At 36.1% G+C, this 12945-nt stretch overlaps 1 protein-coding gene across 16 annotated transcripts in view; it reads right to left on the bottom strand.

The window, feature by feature from the left end:
- Positions 1–12945, bottom strand: part of MAGI2 (membrane associated guanylate kinase, WW and PDZ domain containing 2) — a 738716-nt gene that overhangs the window by 81529 nt on the left and 644242 nt on the right. For 13 of the 16 annotated variants that reach the window (XM_061467329.1, XM_061467328.1, XM_061467330.1 and 10 more), the window contains 2 exons: positions 10913–10944; positions 6629–6818 (listed from right to left, as the gene is read on the bottom strand). In XM_061467329.1, the coding sequence (XP_061323313.1) occupies positions 6629–6818; positions 10913–10944 (222 nt within the window). The remainder of the gene's footprint in view (positions 1–6628; positions 6819–10912; positions 10945–12945) is intronic. The other 3 variants (XM_061467319.1, XM_061467334.1, XM_061467322.1) reach the window with 1 other exon arrangement.

The raw sequence follows: 12945 nt of genomic DNA, 5'->3' as shown, positions 1-12945 counted from the left end.
TCTCCCTATGTCAAATGCAGCGATATAGGTAGTTCTTTCCAAAACTCACATAGTTCTGGGCTCAAAGACCATGCAGAACAGCAGCTTCCAAGTGAATAGGAAGAACAACTGGGAGTGGTCCTCAGTCAAGCAGAATGCATGCTATTGTGCACGTCCTGGTGCCTTCTATCTGATAAAAATAAACTGATTGATCCAGTAATTTTACCAAAATTACTGAGATCTAGCAAGCTTTGTTTTATAAAAACCTGTCAGTTATTTTTATAGGAAACTAACCTTTACACAAGGTGATTTAAAACTTTCCATTTACTTATTATTAAATTCCTTTTGACATTTTCTAAACTCTTACTATGTTAAACCTCCTGTCTCCACTTCTTAAGAAACGAGGCAGCAGAAGGCATGTTTGGAGAGGCCAGGACAAAGAGACCAGCCTACCCAACACTGCCATCAGGAACACACATTCAAAGTGCACAAAGTTCTAGATTGTTGGCATAAGATTTCTGTATTCTCCATATAAAGCCTTTTTGGTTGAAATTCTGCAGTTGCCATGAATAGTTGTAGTCCTTTATTGGAAATAGGAATGAAATAATTACAAAGTAGAGTTTGAATGTATAATAAAATACTTGGTAAATTCATTGTATTAATTTTTTTAGATACAAGAATCAAGAACATAAAACTAAAAAGCCTTCTTCTGAACTGCTACTTTTATATAACTATAACTGAAATAAATCTCCCCTAAGGGGAGTACTGTTTGTGCTCTGGAAAGCAAAGATGCAGCTGTGCATTTCAAGAATCTTGCTATACATCAAGGTTCTTTCCAATCAGAGGAATGCAAAGCCAAGATTACTTTTGCTGTTAGAACAGTAAAATGCTTGCACATCTGGCTTCATGTTTAATCTAAGATATATTACACTCTTGGTTTTGAAACTGAAAGCTGCAAAATATTTGTGAAAACAAATAAACAATAAACAAGACCTGGGACACAATCCTGACCGCAATGAAACCAGTGGTGAAAATAGCAGACTTCTTTGCTGTCAAGATACAGCCCTAGGTCCACAGTTCACCTACAGCATGGCACATGGGGCATCCTTATTTGCACCAGTGGAGTTGCTGGTAGTATCTGGAAGAAGAATTATGCTGTTGAAATACAGGGAAGGTAGTATTCATTGTATATACTGAGTTATTGTCTGGATTATACTTTGTTGAATTCTAATTAAATGGAAGAAAGCTATCACTGGGAAACATTTATATTTCAGCATCCCAGTCCTAGCCATGCTTCAGGTAAATAGGAGTCTTACAGATGAACAGAATGAATATGATCCTGCTGCAATGTCCTTTCCAAAGCTGGGCAAGCAGCAGTTTGAAGTGGCACACAGGCAATGAAGTTCCTATTGGTCTCATGCACCTGTGAACAATTACTCGATGCTTACAATTAATTTTTCTTAAACCATTACTTTGACTTCTTAAGTACACTGTACCACTTGCAGATTAAAATCTATTTGTATACCTTTTAATAAAGTGTAAACTGTTCAAGAGAAAGGAATACAGTATCTTTAATACCACCATCAGTTGTAAAACTGACACTTCATATTAGCATAGATTGTTTAGGACCTACTTTGCAATCCAAGCAATCAAAATCACTTTATATCCACAGTACTGTGATGATGATATTCTCATAATTCCATTTGAAAATGCTTTTGGTTTCACTGTCAGTTCTTATAACCAACAAATCCATTTTGTCATGGCGAGTAACTCTTTCTGCAGTCTTGAAAAATACAATATTATTTGACATTAGTCTGCTAAATCTACTCTCTTTTTGTTATGTATCATTTCTCATTAAAAAAAAGGTTATATTCATTTACTAATACAAGTTTTTAGACCTTCTCTATGCTGTTGCTTATGGGGTATCAACAGTTGCAAGGAAAATGACAACCTGTACTGTTTAGAAATTACTTTGAGAAATTACCTTCCTATAACTCAGTTGGTCATGCTCTAGCATAAGGAGTACTTTGGCAACAATAAGTAATACCTAGAAATATACCAGTACTCTTTTATTTACTAAGTGAAGTCAGGCATGTCTTATTGATATACAGGGAAGTAAGTTGTGAATAGAAATATTGACAGATATGGCAAACTGATCCCAGGAAAATTTGAAACTAGAACCTACTTTTCTGAATTTATAATCCCAAACCCTTACCACACCCCTTCCCCCTGACATTTATATTTATATTTATTTATATTCATATTTGTATAATACTTCAGAATACTATGTATTTAATGCTATCATAGTGCTATGTATGTAAAAATATGCACACATATGTCTATATCCTTCCAAAGCACCAAAACCAAAATATGAATCTTTTTAGACAAGCGATGAGCAAAATGTAAAAGATTGTTAGAGGCAAGTTTTTGGTCAGGAATGTCCTGTCTGAAACAACTGCAGTAACAATTACGTGGAAAATTTCCTTCAATTTTTCAAGTTTGTAACTATGTAGGTCTTCAGCCAACAATCGCTGACAAGAAAATTCTGCATAGCTGTAGACTATGCCACAGACATATGCATAGATGATGCATTCAGATCTATACATGTACTATTATATATATATTTTTTTATGTTCTATGCGTATCAAATTTAGGAAACTTGAGTATTTTTCTGCAAGGATGTTATTTTCAAAGTTACACATTATTAGTCACTATAATTCTGTCTCACAAATCTTTCTTATTGCTGATACTTTAATGATGCCCTGCTGAATACCTGCAGTAATATTTCAGAGGAAAGGTAGCCTGTGAATATGTATTTCAGTGCTTGTCTGTGACTCTTAAAGAAAGGTATTCATAAGTCTGCATAAGAAAACACCCTTATTTTATAAAGGCTAATAAAGCTTATGCTAATACATTTGCTATTTACATATTTCACAGCTGTTGGTTGACTTTGCTTTCTGGTTCTTTTCCAATTTGTCTAAATCTCTACAGAAAAAGAAAATAAATTACAGTGCATAAGACAACTGATGTATTTGAAAGGAACTTGGGAAATTCATGATACAGTGGTCAGAGGAGAAAATACAATGGAGATTTTGAAGGAAGAAACCTTTATCCTTCCAGTAAAAGGTGGAATTGTAATTGTTCAGATTTCACTTTTAATGAAAGCTTATCACTGTCTAATCTCATTCTTCTTACTGGCATTTCTGTGTCACATCACCAGTCTTGGAGTACCACACTGACTGAAGGACAAATTTAACTTAATTGCTAAAAAAATATAAATATTTTACTGCTTTCTGTGGCAGATTATAACCCCAAATTTTTATTCCATATTTTGTAAATAGTGAAATATTAACGTCATTATGATTCCCAACAACATTGCATCTCCTGTTTGACTAATGTCTGCCTACACAGACCTCTGGCCAGTTTGTTATAAACTGTGTCTTTACAATGAACAGAGCTCAACAGAAAATATAAAAGAGAATAAGGAGGATTTATAAAGGCAAAAATGTTAAATTCAGAATGAGTTCTCCCAGTGACAACTTTATAGGTCCAGTTACAGCTGTAACAACTGGTGTATATCAAGTTTTATAATTTTTTTCATTATTAGGAAATTCCTGATCTGATCCATTTTCTATCTTCTGTACCTAGGTTACATCATTATCAGCAGAGTCACACTGTCATGCTCTTAAGAGTTTTCATAAGGAAAAAGGAGTTAAATGATTTGCCTAGAATTAATAATTGGAGGGAAAAAGGAAAGGGTATCCAGTTAGCGAGCAGGTCTTCTCCTCCATTTCAGAGTTCTGCAAAATAATGTAACAGCAGAAAGCTAGGTAGGTTCTCCTGAACAGGGAGAAGAAATGGGGGTAACTAGGGGAAGAGAGAAAAAAGAAAACGGAAAAGAAAGGCAGAGACATGGAGAGACATAGCTCAAGAAAGGAAAGACAAAGAAAGAAGAAAGCAATTTTTCTTCTTTTGCTTTTAGGCAACTGTTTTGGATGATGTGGTGGTCTTCATCAGTTGGAAAAGCCTTATGCTCCTTTCCGGCTGCTTGGAACTATTGTGCACAGTTGATGGGTGATGGCAGAGGCAGGTGACAGCTCATAGGTAAGAGCTGACAGGTAACAGCTAATTCATAACAAACAATTTTCTAAGGAGTTATGATTTACGAAGAAGAGTTGCACTCTGCTTTTGTACTAATGCATGATTTGATTTGTCTCCAAGCTGTACTAGCAGAACTGTCTCTACAAAACTGTTTCAAGTGTGGAGTCAATGGTCCTTTGTAATTCATATATGATCATTAAATAATGGAATCTCCATATAACACAGGGTCATGCAGGTCCTTCGTGTTCTTAAGGCGGAAAAACATTCCTGTAGAATGAAAACAATCCTTTTTTTCATAGAGAATTTCTGCTTGAAGTCCCTTTCTTGCTCTCATTAGGTAGGGATGAGCATATCTAACAGCCAGAGCAAAGGCTTGTGAATGAAGCTCCTCGGGTCTAGTTCTTGCTCTGCTTTGAGTCATATCACTTGTGCTCCTCATGGAACTACACTGTGATGCATAACTTGCTCAACCCCCTGATAGGGAAGCAGGAGGCTTTGATGAGGTCCTGGTGAGTGCTGACTTCAGTGAGATCCTCTGATAAAAGAATCGGCAGAAATTCAGAGCTATAGCAGTATGAAAATGAACTGTTTAGTAATAGAGTCTCACTGTGAGAAAAACAAAACTCAAGCAGGATCCCTTTCTTTCTGAGTTTTCCAGGTCATGACTGTTCACTTTTTTTGCACTATTTTTAGAAGATGAACCTTCTTTTTCTTCTGGTATTGCCAAGAGATAAGGCAAATTTTGAGATAAGAAGTACTTATAAAACCCCTCAAAGTAACTGAACTTCTCCTGTGTACTTTAAGTGTATGTCTTTACCGAAGATACCAACCTGACACAGCCATATGGTAGGAAACTAAGTGTGTATTATCTTGAAACTTTCCCTCTTATATGCTCAATCTAGATGACAAATTCTTGACTCAATAATGGATTTCCTGCCTGTTGTTTCTCTCTTCAGGAAACACTAGCACTATGTAAAGAATAAAAGCAATGAAAGTGTTGACAAATTGAATTTGCTGAAATGTGTGTTTATGGCATTCATGAAACAAAAATGTCAGGGAGAATAGAGATGTTTGGAGGCAGTTATTTATGACCAAGGGATATGAATGAATGCAGAAGAGATCTGATTGGAAACTATGGAATCAAGGTGCAGAGAAAATGTTCAAAGGGTACAAAGCATCAGAACCAAAGGGTGCGAAGCATCAGAAGAGAACAAATTAAAGCTTTTGGGATTAGCTGGAAAATCAGGAGAGCGCTGGAAATCTGGGAGGAGTGGTTACTGCAATCTTGTTTTTCATTCCTCACTTTCTTGGTTTGGGCATAGCAGCTTCTGGATTTTCAATTCTTATTTTGTCTAGGTAGTTGGATGAAAAAGGCTTGTATACAATATCCAGTTGTCTCTTGGACAGAACTCAAATCCAATTAAATCATTTAAACACAGGCTTTAACATAACTCCATCCTACAAGTTATCAGCTCTTCCCCTGGTGTAGTATATGCTCCTCTACATAGCAGACTGTATCAGTAAAAGTCTGGAGTTCACACCGGGCAAGCAGGTATGCAGAAATCTCATAGAAGGCACCCATGAATAATAATAAATCTCTTAATTCTTTTATTGAATGGCATAATAGATCTTTGGGTGTACTATATCATCTTTTGGGGTATAAGCCAATCTTTGTAGCTGACATCAGATCTATCTTCTCACAGGTTTATGAAGGGCAAACACGGATTTAGCCTATTTGCTTTCATTAATATTTAGGGTGATTCTGTAAATATAGAACTCTTCATACTGGGGATCAAGAGAAGAGGGAGTATAAAGATGTATCCCATATATATATATATATATATATGGCATATATAACTTCACTGTCTTACAAAGATTTTTTTTTAATGCAGGAAGCCCATAATCTGCACTTTTCCACTCTTGGCTTGATGGCTTCAATTACAGAAGATGATTCTGACTCTGCTGAATGGAAAGTGCATATTTTGTGGTATATCCCCCCAAAAGCAGGAGAAATAAAATCAAGATAGGACTCTTGATGACTCAGTCCTGTTTTGTGTAGATCTTCAAATAGTACTTAGTGCTGTGGGTTTCTTTCTACCAAAGACAATGCAAAAACGTCACAATGATTTTTGTAAAAACAGACAAATTTTACATTTCTTTAATCAATTTCACTTTAAAGTGGAAGTAAGTGAAAGGATTTTTTGTTGATAAATTCACAACCTATGGATTAACTATGAAGAAAACTAGCACACCAAACTGTGCTGGCACATATATGGTTCTTCACTAAGGATTTAAGTCAAAATGAGGAGGGCAAAAAGATAAGGAAAAAAACTCCTATGAAAGTCAAACTTCAGAATCTAGGCAAGATCTAGGAAAATACGCAAGTGTAGAGTTTTTGAATAATTTATAATGGCCTCTATTAGCTGTGACTGTAATTGCTTTCTTTAGATTACAAAAGTTAATTACAGAAAATTATGTCATCAGTGACATATTCATAGGTAAAGCTTAAAATATTAAATGGTCAACAGTGAACAGAGTTTTCACTTACGCCTACTTTCATAAATAGCTCTTGATTTCTCATACAGCTCATATGGGTCAGGTTTTCGTGGATCAAAGGCCTCTGTTGAATCGGGAAATGAACTCCTGTGAAGAGCAGGTGGGTAGGGAATATTCTGTGGCATAGCTGGAGCAGAAAGGCTTGTTTGAGGACTGCCTTGATTTTCCCATCGTTCCATCATCTGCAATAAAACCACACAGAGAATAAAGATGAAGTTTTGCAAAAACTGTGATTTCTACAAGGAGACCAAAAGCAGTGATTTCAATTGAAGATGTGTTTTGTAAAATTAGCAAATCTGTTTGGTGCCTTTTGAGATGACAGGTGTGTGCTGTGCTGTTCATAAGATGACTTGGTTAAATTTACTTATTAATTTGTTGCTTGTGGGAAGACATGATCTTTCTTGGATAATATGATCCCATGTGGATTAGGGCCCAGCATTACCTCTGAAGCATTTTGAGTGCCTCTCACAGAATGTGCTGAGCTATTAGAAGCTATTCTGCTAAAGATGGACTCTGTGGGTCTGTGAAGATACAATAATCAGGTTCATTAAAATCCATAACTGAAAGTAGCAACCTAACAAAGAAGTGGTCAGACTGCGTAGCAACTGAATGATCTTAATGTTGTATGTTTTGAGAATGCATGAAAATAGCCATTTGCTCAAGGAGAAGATTACTGTGAGCAGAATTTACAGCTTCACTTGAAGGTGAGGAAAAACGGCAAAACAAAACAAAGGGAAAATTACTACAGCAGGTATTTGAGCATCTAGTGATAGTCAAATGTTCAATGATAAAGTACAAAAACAGTATATTGGCATCATCCAACCAAAATCCCAAGCACAGGATAAGCCTTTCAACACTTCCAGACCATCTACAGGTGAGAATTACACAGCGGTGTACATGAAAACTACATGTGGCATGAAAGCCACCTCAATCCATGTTTTCTCCAAGACTGTCCTTAGTGGTCTCACAAGTACATGAAGCTAGAAAGGAGATAATATGATAGACTGTGCCAAAGAAGACTTGGGGATCTGAATTTTTCTTTTTGAAGGAGTTACCTACTAATTAAATTGCATTAGCAAATATATTTGAAGCAGCTAAGTTAAACAAAATACAAATGGTTAGCCCAGGAAACAAATATTTGGCTTTTCCTGTGACCCCTCCTGAAGCAAAGCATGGTAAAGCCTCCAGAAGAGTGTGTTCTTGCACATAAACCAACAATCACTTAATTATACAAAAAATGACTCTCGGAAACAAACTGAGCTGTAACTAAATACCAACGACTTCTAGTTTTATATCAGCAGTGCCTTATCAAAGTTGATTGCAAGTTTACAGCAACCTTGCTCTACAAATTCTGTGATTATCATTTGCCTTTAGTTCCTCAGTTTCAGAAGGTGTTTGGCTCAGCAGGTAGGCTTTGCTCTCTATTCTGATGATTAATAGGATCAGGCTTTTTCCATACCAAGCATGTGGACTACAGATGGCTTAGAGTCTTCCTCGTGAACATGCTGAGTAACTACCATTCTGCACACCACAGGTGATCTGACACTCTCAGCTTCGTAGTTCAAAATAAACAGAATATGGCTATTTCCCATTTTAAGCTGTCGAGGGCCTCATTCTTTATACAGAGTAGCATTATAAATAAGCTGTGCTTCTGTCAGAGTTTCAGCAGTAAGCAGGGCTGCTTCACTAGAAACAACGAGCAAAAAAGATGTAGGTATCTCAGTCAATCACAGGATGACTCTCAAGCACTACTAGTTCACATTGGGTACGTTATTTAAGTTGAGAAAGGAAAGTATTAGTGCTATGAAGTGCTTATAATAAAGATATGGAACACTATATTCAATATTTGCCAATGATGTTCAAGAAAGAGAAATTTATTTTGGGTCATATACAAAAGACAGCAATTGGGATGTGATATAAGAGGACACTATAGGTATATAGATCCTGTGCAATACAGTGACATATGGAGATACCTCAGTGGTCATCAAAATAGCTTAGGTACAGGAAAGTACCTAGGGTACTTTCGGGTACCCTTTATATCAATATAAATTTATCCTCCATGTTGGGTAAATCAGCCTATGTGGCAAGTCACATGTATGTCACAATGCTACTTCTGATGATAGCTCTTCTGACTCTAAAGGAATTTCCTCACGTATATGTCAACATATCTACAGTATATCATTGTATCATGGAAATGTAAATTCAAAGGTCTCCAGAAACAAACCTGATTATGACCCCTATGTCTAAGGGGTCATAGAGCTCAGTACAAGCTCCTTATGATCAAGGAAAATGGAGAATTATGTTTAGGTTTCACTTTACGTTTAGGTTTTACCTTCAGTGAGGAATCTAAAATGGACAAGTCACTGAAACCAAACTATCTATCTCACTGCTAGAAAGCAGAGAGACATATGGGGCCCTGTCTATCTAGAAGTGAAAGTTTTCTAATTTCTTGGACAGTCCAGAGAAACAGAACACTTACCTCTTTCAGTGTGAAACTGAGTAACATTAAAATATTTAAAGAAGGCTTTAAAAGAGAAAGGAACATATAATTATCTTTGATGAACAAACTTTTCCCTGGAGGAAGGACAAAATTGAAGATCAACTGGCAAAACCCTACTGGGTCCCATATGTCTAATTGTGTGAAGTGTGAAGTTAAAAACTGAGTAAAACATTCTTACTTGTGGGTAATACTGCTACCATAAATAGTTACATGAACAGATAAACACAAGGGGAATTATATCTCCCAAACCTAGATTAATTAGTTAATAGTCACATAGTGTTTTGCAATGTGAGTTATCATAATACTAGCTCACAGATGAAAGCACTCTTGGGAATAAGTAAGCATGTTATTGAGCACCAGGCAGCATAATGGCTTGGTGACACTCAAGTTCATTTTGTACTAATCGAACTGTATTACCTATGATATAGATATATGCACTATATACATAGAAACTATAGAAAGTATCCATCAGCCCAGGTTACCCTGGGATGTTGAGCACACTGAGATGCAGTGCACACTATCCCTGAGCCGCTGTTTCAGGAAAAGAAGCTTGTCTCTTCTCTTCTAGCAAATGGCTCATGGTCCCCTTTTTGCTTTAAAGAATGGTGGGTGCTTCTCCACTGTGTGGCCAGAGCATCCCAGTCAGACAGGAACCTTAATGGTCATTTATTTTCACAAGTGTCCTGCTACTTAGATGAATAAAAAGCCTTATGCAATACTTATTTAAATGTATTGCATCCATCCTCTAACCTTTTACATCGAAACCACCACAAGCTGAAGCAATCTGATGGAGTTGCATCAGCTAATTAATTAGTTGCTATTTGTACTTGACAGGCTACAAAAATTATTTTTGTATTCAATAAACATGCCATGATCCTATATGAAACGATGTGAAATTGTCCAGATTCAACATGCACCTCATCCCCCTCACTCCCAAATAAGCAAGCTATAAATCCTTTAAAACATACTGCCATTGTTATTCGTATTGCTCTTAGAAGACTTCAGGCAGAGTCAGGGCTCTTTTGCTCTACACACCTCTGATGAAAGATAAGCACTACTTTAAGGTCTTTAAATGAAAAACCAAACTATAAAAAAACCAAAATAAAACAGACAACCGAAAATAGTAGCCTGCAATTTCTTTTTATACTGTTAATGTTGTCACAACTTCAAAATATTATATAATGTGGCATAACTGCTTACAGTTTTACAGTAGAAAAGATCTTCATACCTTGAGATTTAATGTTAAAATCATAGAAACACAGAAATGTTGGTTAGAAGGCACCTCAGTGAGGTATCTAGTCCAAGCTCTCACTTGAAGTGTGACTGTTTCCAGCTCAAGATCTACTAATGCAAGAAAGAACAGCAGTCACTTTAAGGATGTTAAGCTCAAGGTGCCTGTGAACCAGAAAAAGTGCAGGGTGTCCATTTTAAAGAGATCGCCAACTAGAAAGTCAACTAAACCGAACCCATTGCTGTGGCCTTCTGCTGCCTTCTCCTCCAGAACCCTCATTTCTGAGCTACTGTATTTCTTATTCTTGACATCCGTCTTAAAACTGACATGTTCCTTTCTCCAGACTGCTGCTGGCGGACTCCAAACCAATGGCTCTGCAGAGCTTGTTAGTGAGGCCCCCCCCCGATGCTGTCTCACCTGGAGTTGGGGCACTGCTGAGAGGCATCTGATGAGCTGGGAACAGGAGGGTTAGATGAAAGTCTACATAATTTTGCTTTGAATGGTACTCATAAACTCAATGTGTATAATTTTGAAAAGGAACTTACAGGCTTTGGAGTTTTCCATGGAGAAAAGAAACCTGAAATACAAAAAATAACATTAGTAGATTTTTTCTGATGCATAAAAGTGTGAGACTAAGTGGTATCTATGCCCCTGTTCTCATTCAAGTCTGTAGATAATATTGATATATATGAAAATTCTCTACACACAAGGGGTGAAAACACAAAACATGAGGAAAAATTTCTAAGAAAACATATATGTGTGTGTATATATATATATGAATATATATATATATGCAGCTGGAGCTATTGAGATCATTGCCATACTTTACAAACAGCATGGGATTAGGTTAAAATTAAAAGAACTAAGCAAAAGGACTTCCAAACGTCTTGGTGGACATTGGATAAGACACAAAATGACCTGGTATCGATGTGTCAAATGCAGTCGCACCTTTAAGAAGAAGCAATTCAGAACATCCCATCAACAAAACCTAATAATACAAGAGATTTTTTTTTAGCAGAAAAGCCTGAAGAAAAATAACTGGTTTATCAGTGTAGATAAGGTAGCCAGGTCTTGGAAGGATTGCTTGTTTTGACCATCCTGTTTTTTTGGTCAAGTGGTCAGACCTGACTACCTCTTCAACACAACTAGTTATCTCCTTTATTTCTGACTGATAGCTTGCTTTAGTGACTTTCATGAATTTCAGTTACTGTAGCTTATAATTGTTTAAAACTCCAGATACGGCCATTTCATAAAAGGAGATAATTTGAAATATTAATTGTAAACACTGTTCTTATCTTATGCAGCACGATGTTAAAAACCTTACAAAATATCAAGTTAAAGAAGCATTTCAAAGGATATTTGGTCACATTTTTAAAAATAGCAGCTTTCAGCATAGCTATCATTAAAAAACTCATTTTCGGTTTAATACTAGGTAAAAAAATAAAAGTCTCTGGACCTTCCTAAGTAAGATTAAAAGCCCGTAACAAAGAGTTCATTTGTTTTGTCAGAAACAGAAATGGGGTTTAAACTGAGACATCTAATACGAAGACTACTCTTTCAGTCAAAAATTTAATTAAACTGTAAAAGATGGATTAAACTGACTTTATTATTTCTTTTTCGAAGGTGAGTCTAGGAAAAAAAGTCATGGGAACACTAGGGAAATTACATTTCCACAGACAAATCACAAAAGGAATTGTATCTGTACACAGTATTTAAATTTCCTAGAATTCTGTGATAATGAGGTAATTTTTTCCTGCCATGATATCTAACTCATTTAGACTAAAAAAATCTGCCACAGAAAAAGAGCTTGAGCCATTTTCAGAGAAACACTGGCTGTTTTATAATGCTGATGTATAACCTGATAGTGCTTACAAACAAAAAGTACATGGGGAGAAGTAATCCTGAAAGGTTTATGTTTACTGACTCTACAGTGTTGGGATAGAAACTGCTATATTATCAAGTAGATAGATTTCTTTCCACCTTCAAATTCAAGCATCCTGTATAGGCCTGGCTTGTACATCACCTTCATATTAAAGATTCTGTAATGGAAACTTATTTAACAACATTTTGGATGGCAGATGGCTACCTTTTTATTACCTGCTATAATAAGAGTGGAAGTTAAAAAGCATTTTTTGCCTTGGAGCTAAAGATAAGACTTGAAACTTGCAAAGAGGTTTGCTGAAAAGTATCTCAGATCAACTATTACTCTGATTTGGTGTTCAGAAAACATCGTGAGAGGTAGCACTCCCTCCCCATTGGAACTGGTGCATCTCCCATAACTTACAGTCAGTAAAAATTATTCCAGATCAAACTGCAAGGTCATTTTTTCCTATTTATTTATTGTCTTCACCTAAAAATATGTTTTACCATCAATTAAAAATGTAGCATTTATGAATCAAATAAATAATGAAATATACATCAAGTAAAATCCCCTCAACTAACAAGAAATGAAATAATCAATTATTTTCCCAAATAAGGAGAATATAGACCTCTATTTAGCTTGGAGGCTGTGGGCACAGACTGCAATATACAAATGACCACATCTACACTCAAAACAAATAAAAGGCAATATTTATTC

The sequence above is a fragment of the Pezoporus flaviventris genome, unplaced genomic scaffold (assembly GCF_033815535.1).
Source record: "Pezoporus flaviventris isolate CSIRO_AGI_PZ_B2104156 unplaced genomic scaffold, CSIRO_AGI_Pfla_v1 ptg000045l, whole genome shotgun sequence".
Taxonomy (NCBI): Eukaryota; Metazoa; Chordata; class Aves; order Psittaciformes; family Psittacidae; genus Pezoporus; species Pezoporus flaviventris.
The sequence above is the reverse complement of the archived record's forward strand: the minus strand, read 5'-3'. Positions and strand labels throughout refer to the sequence as shown.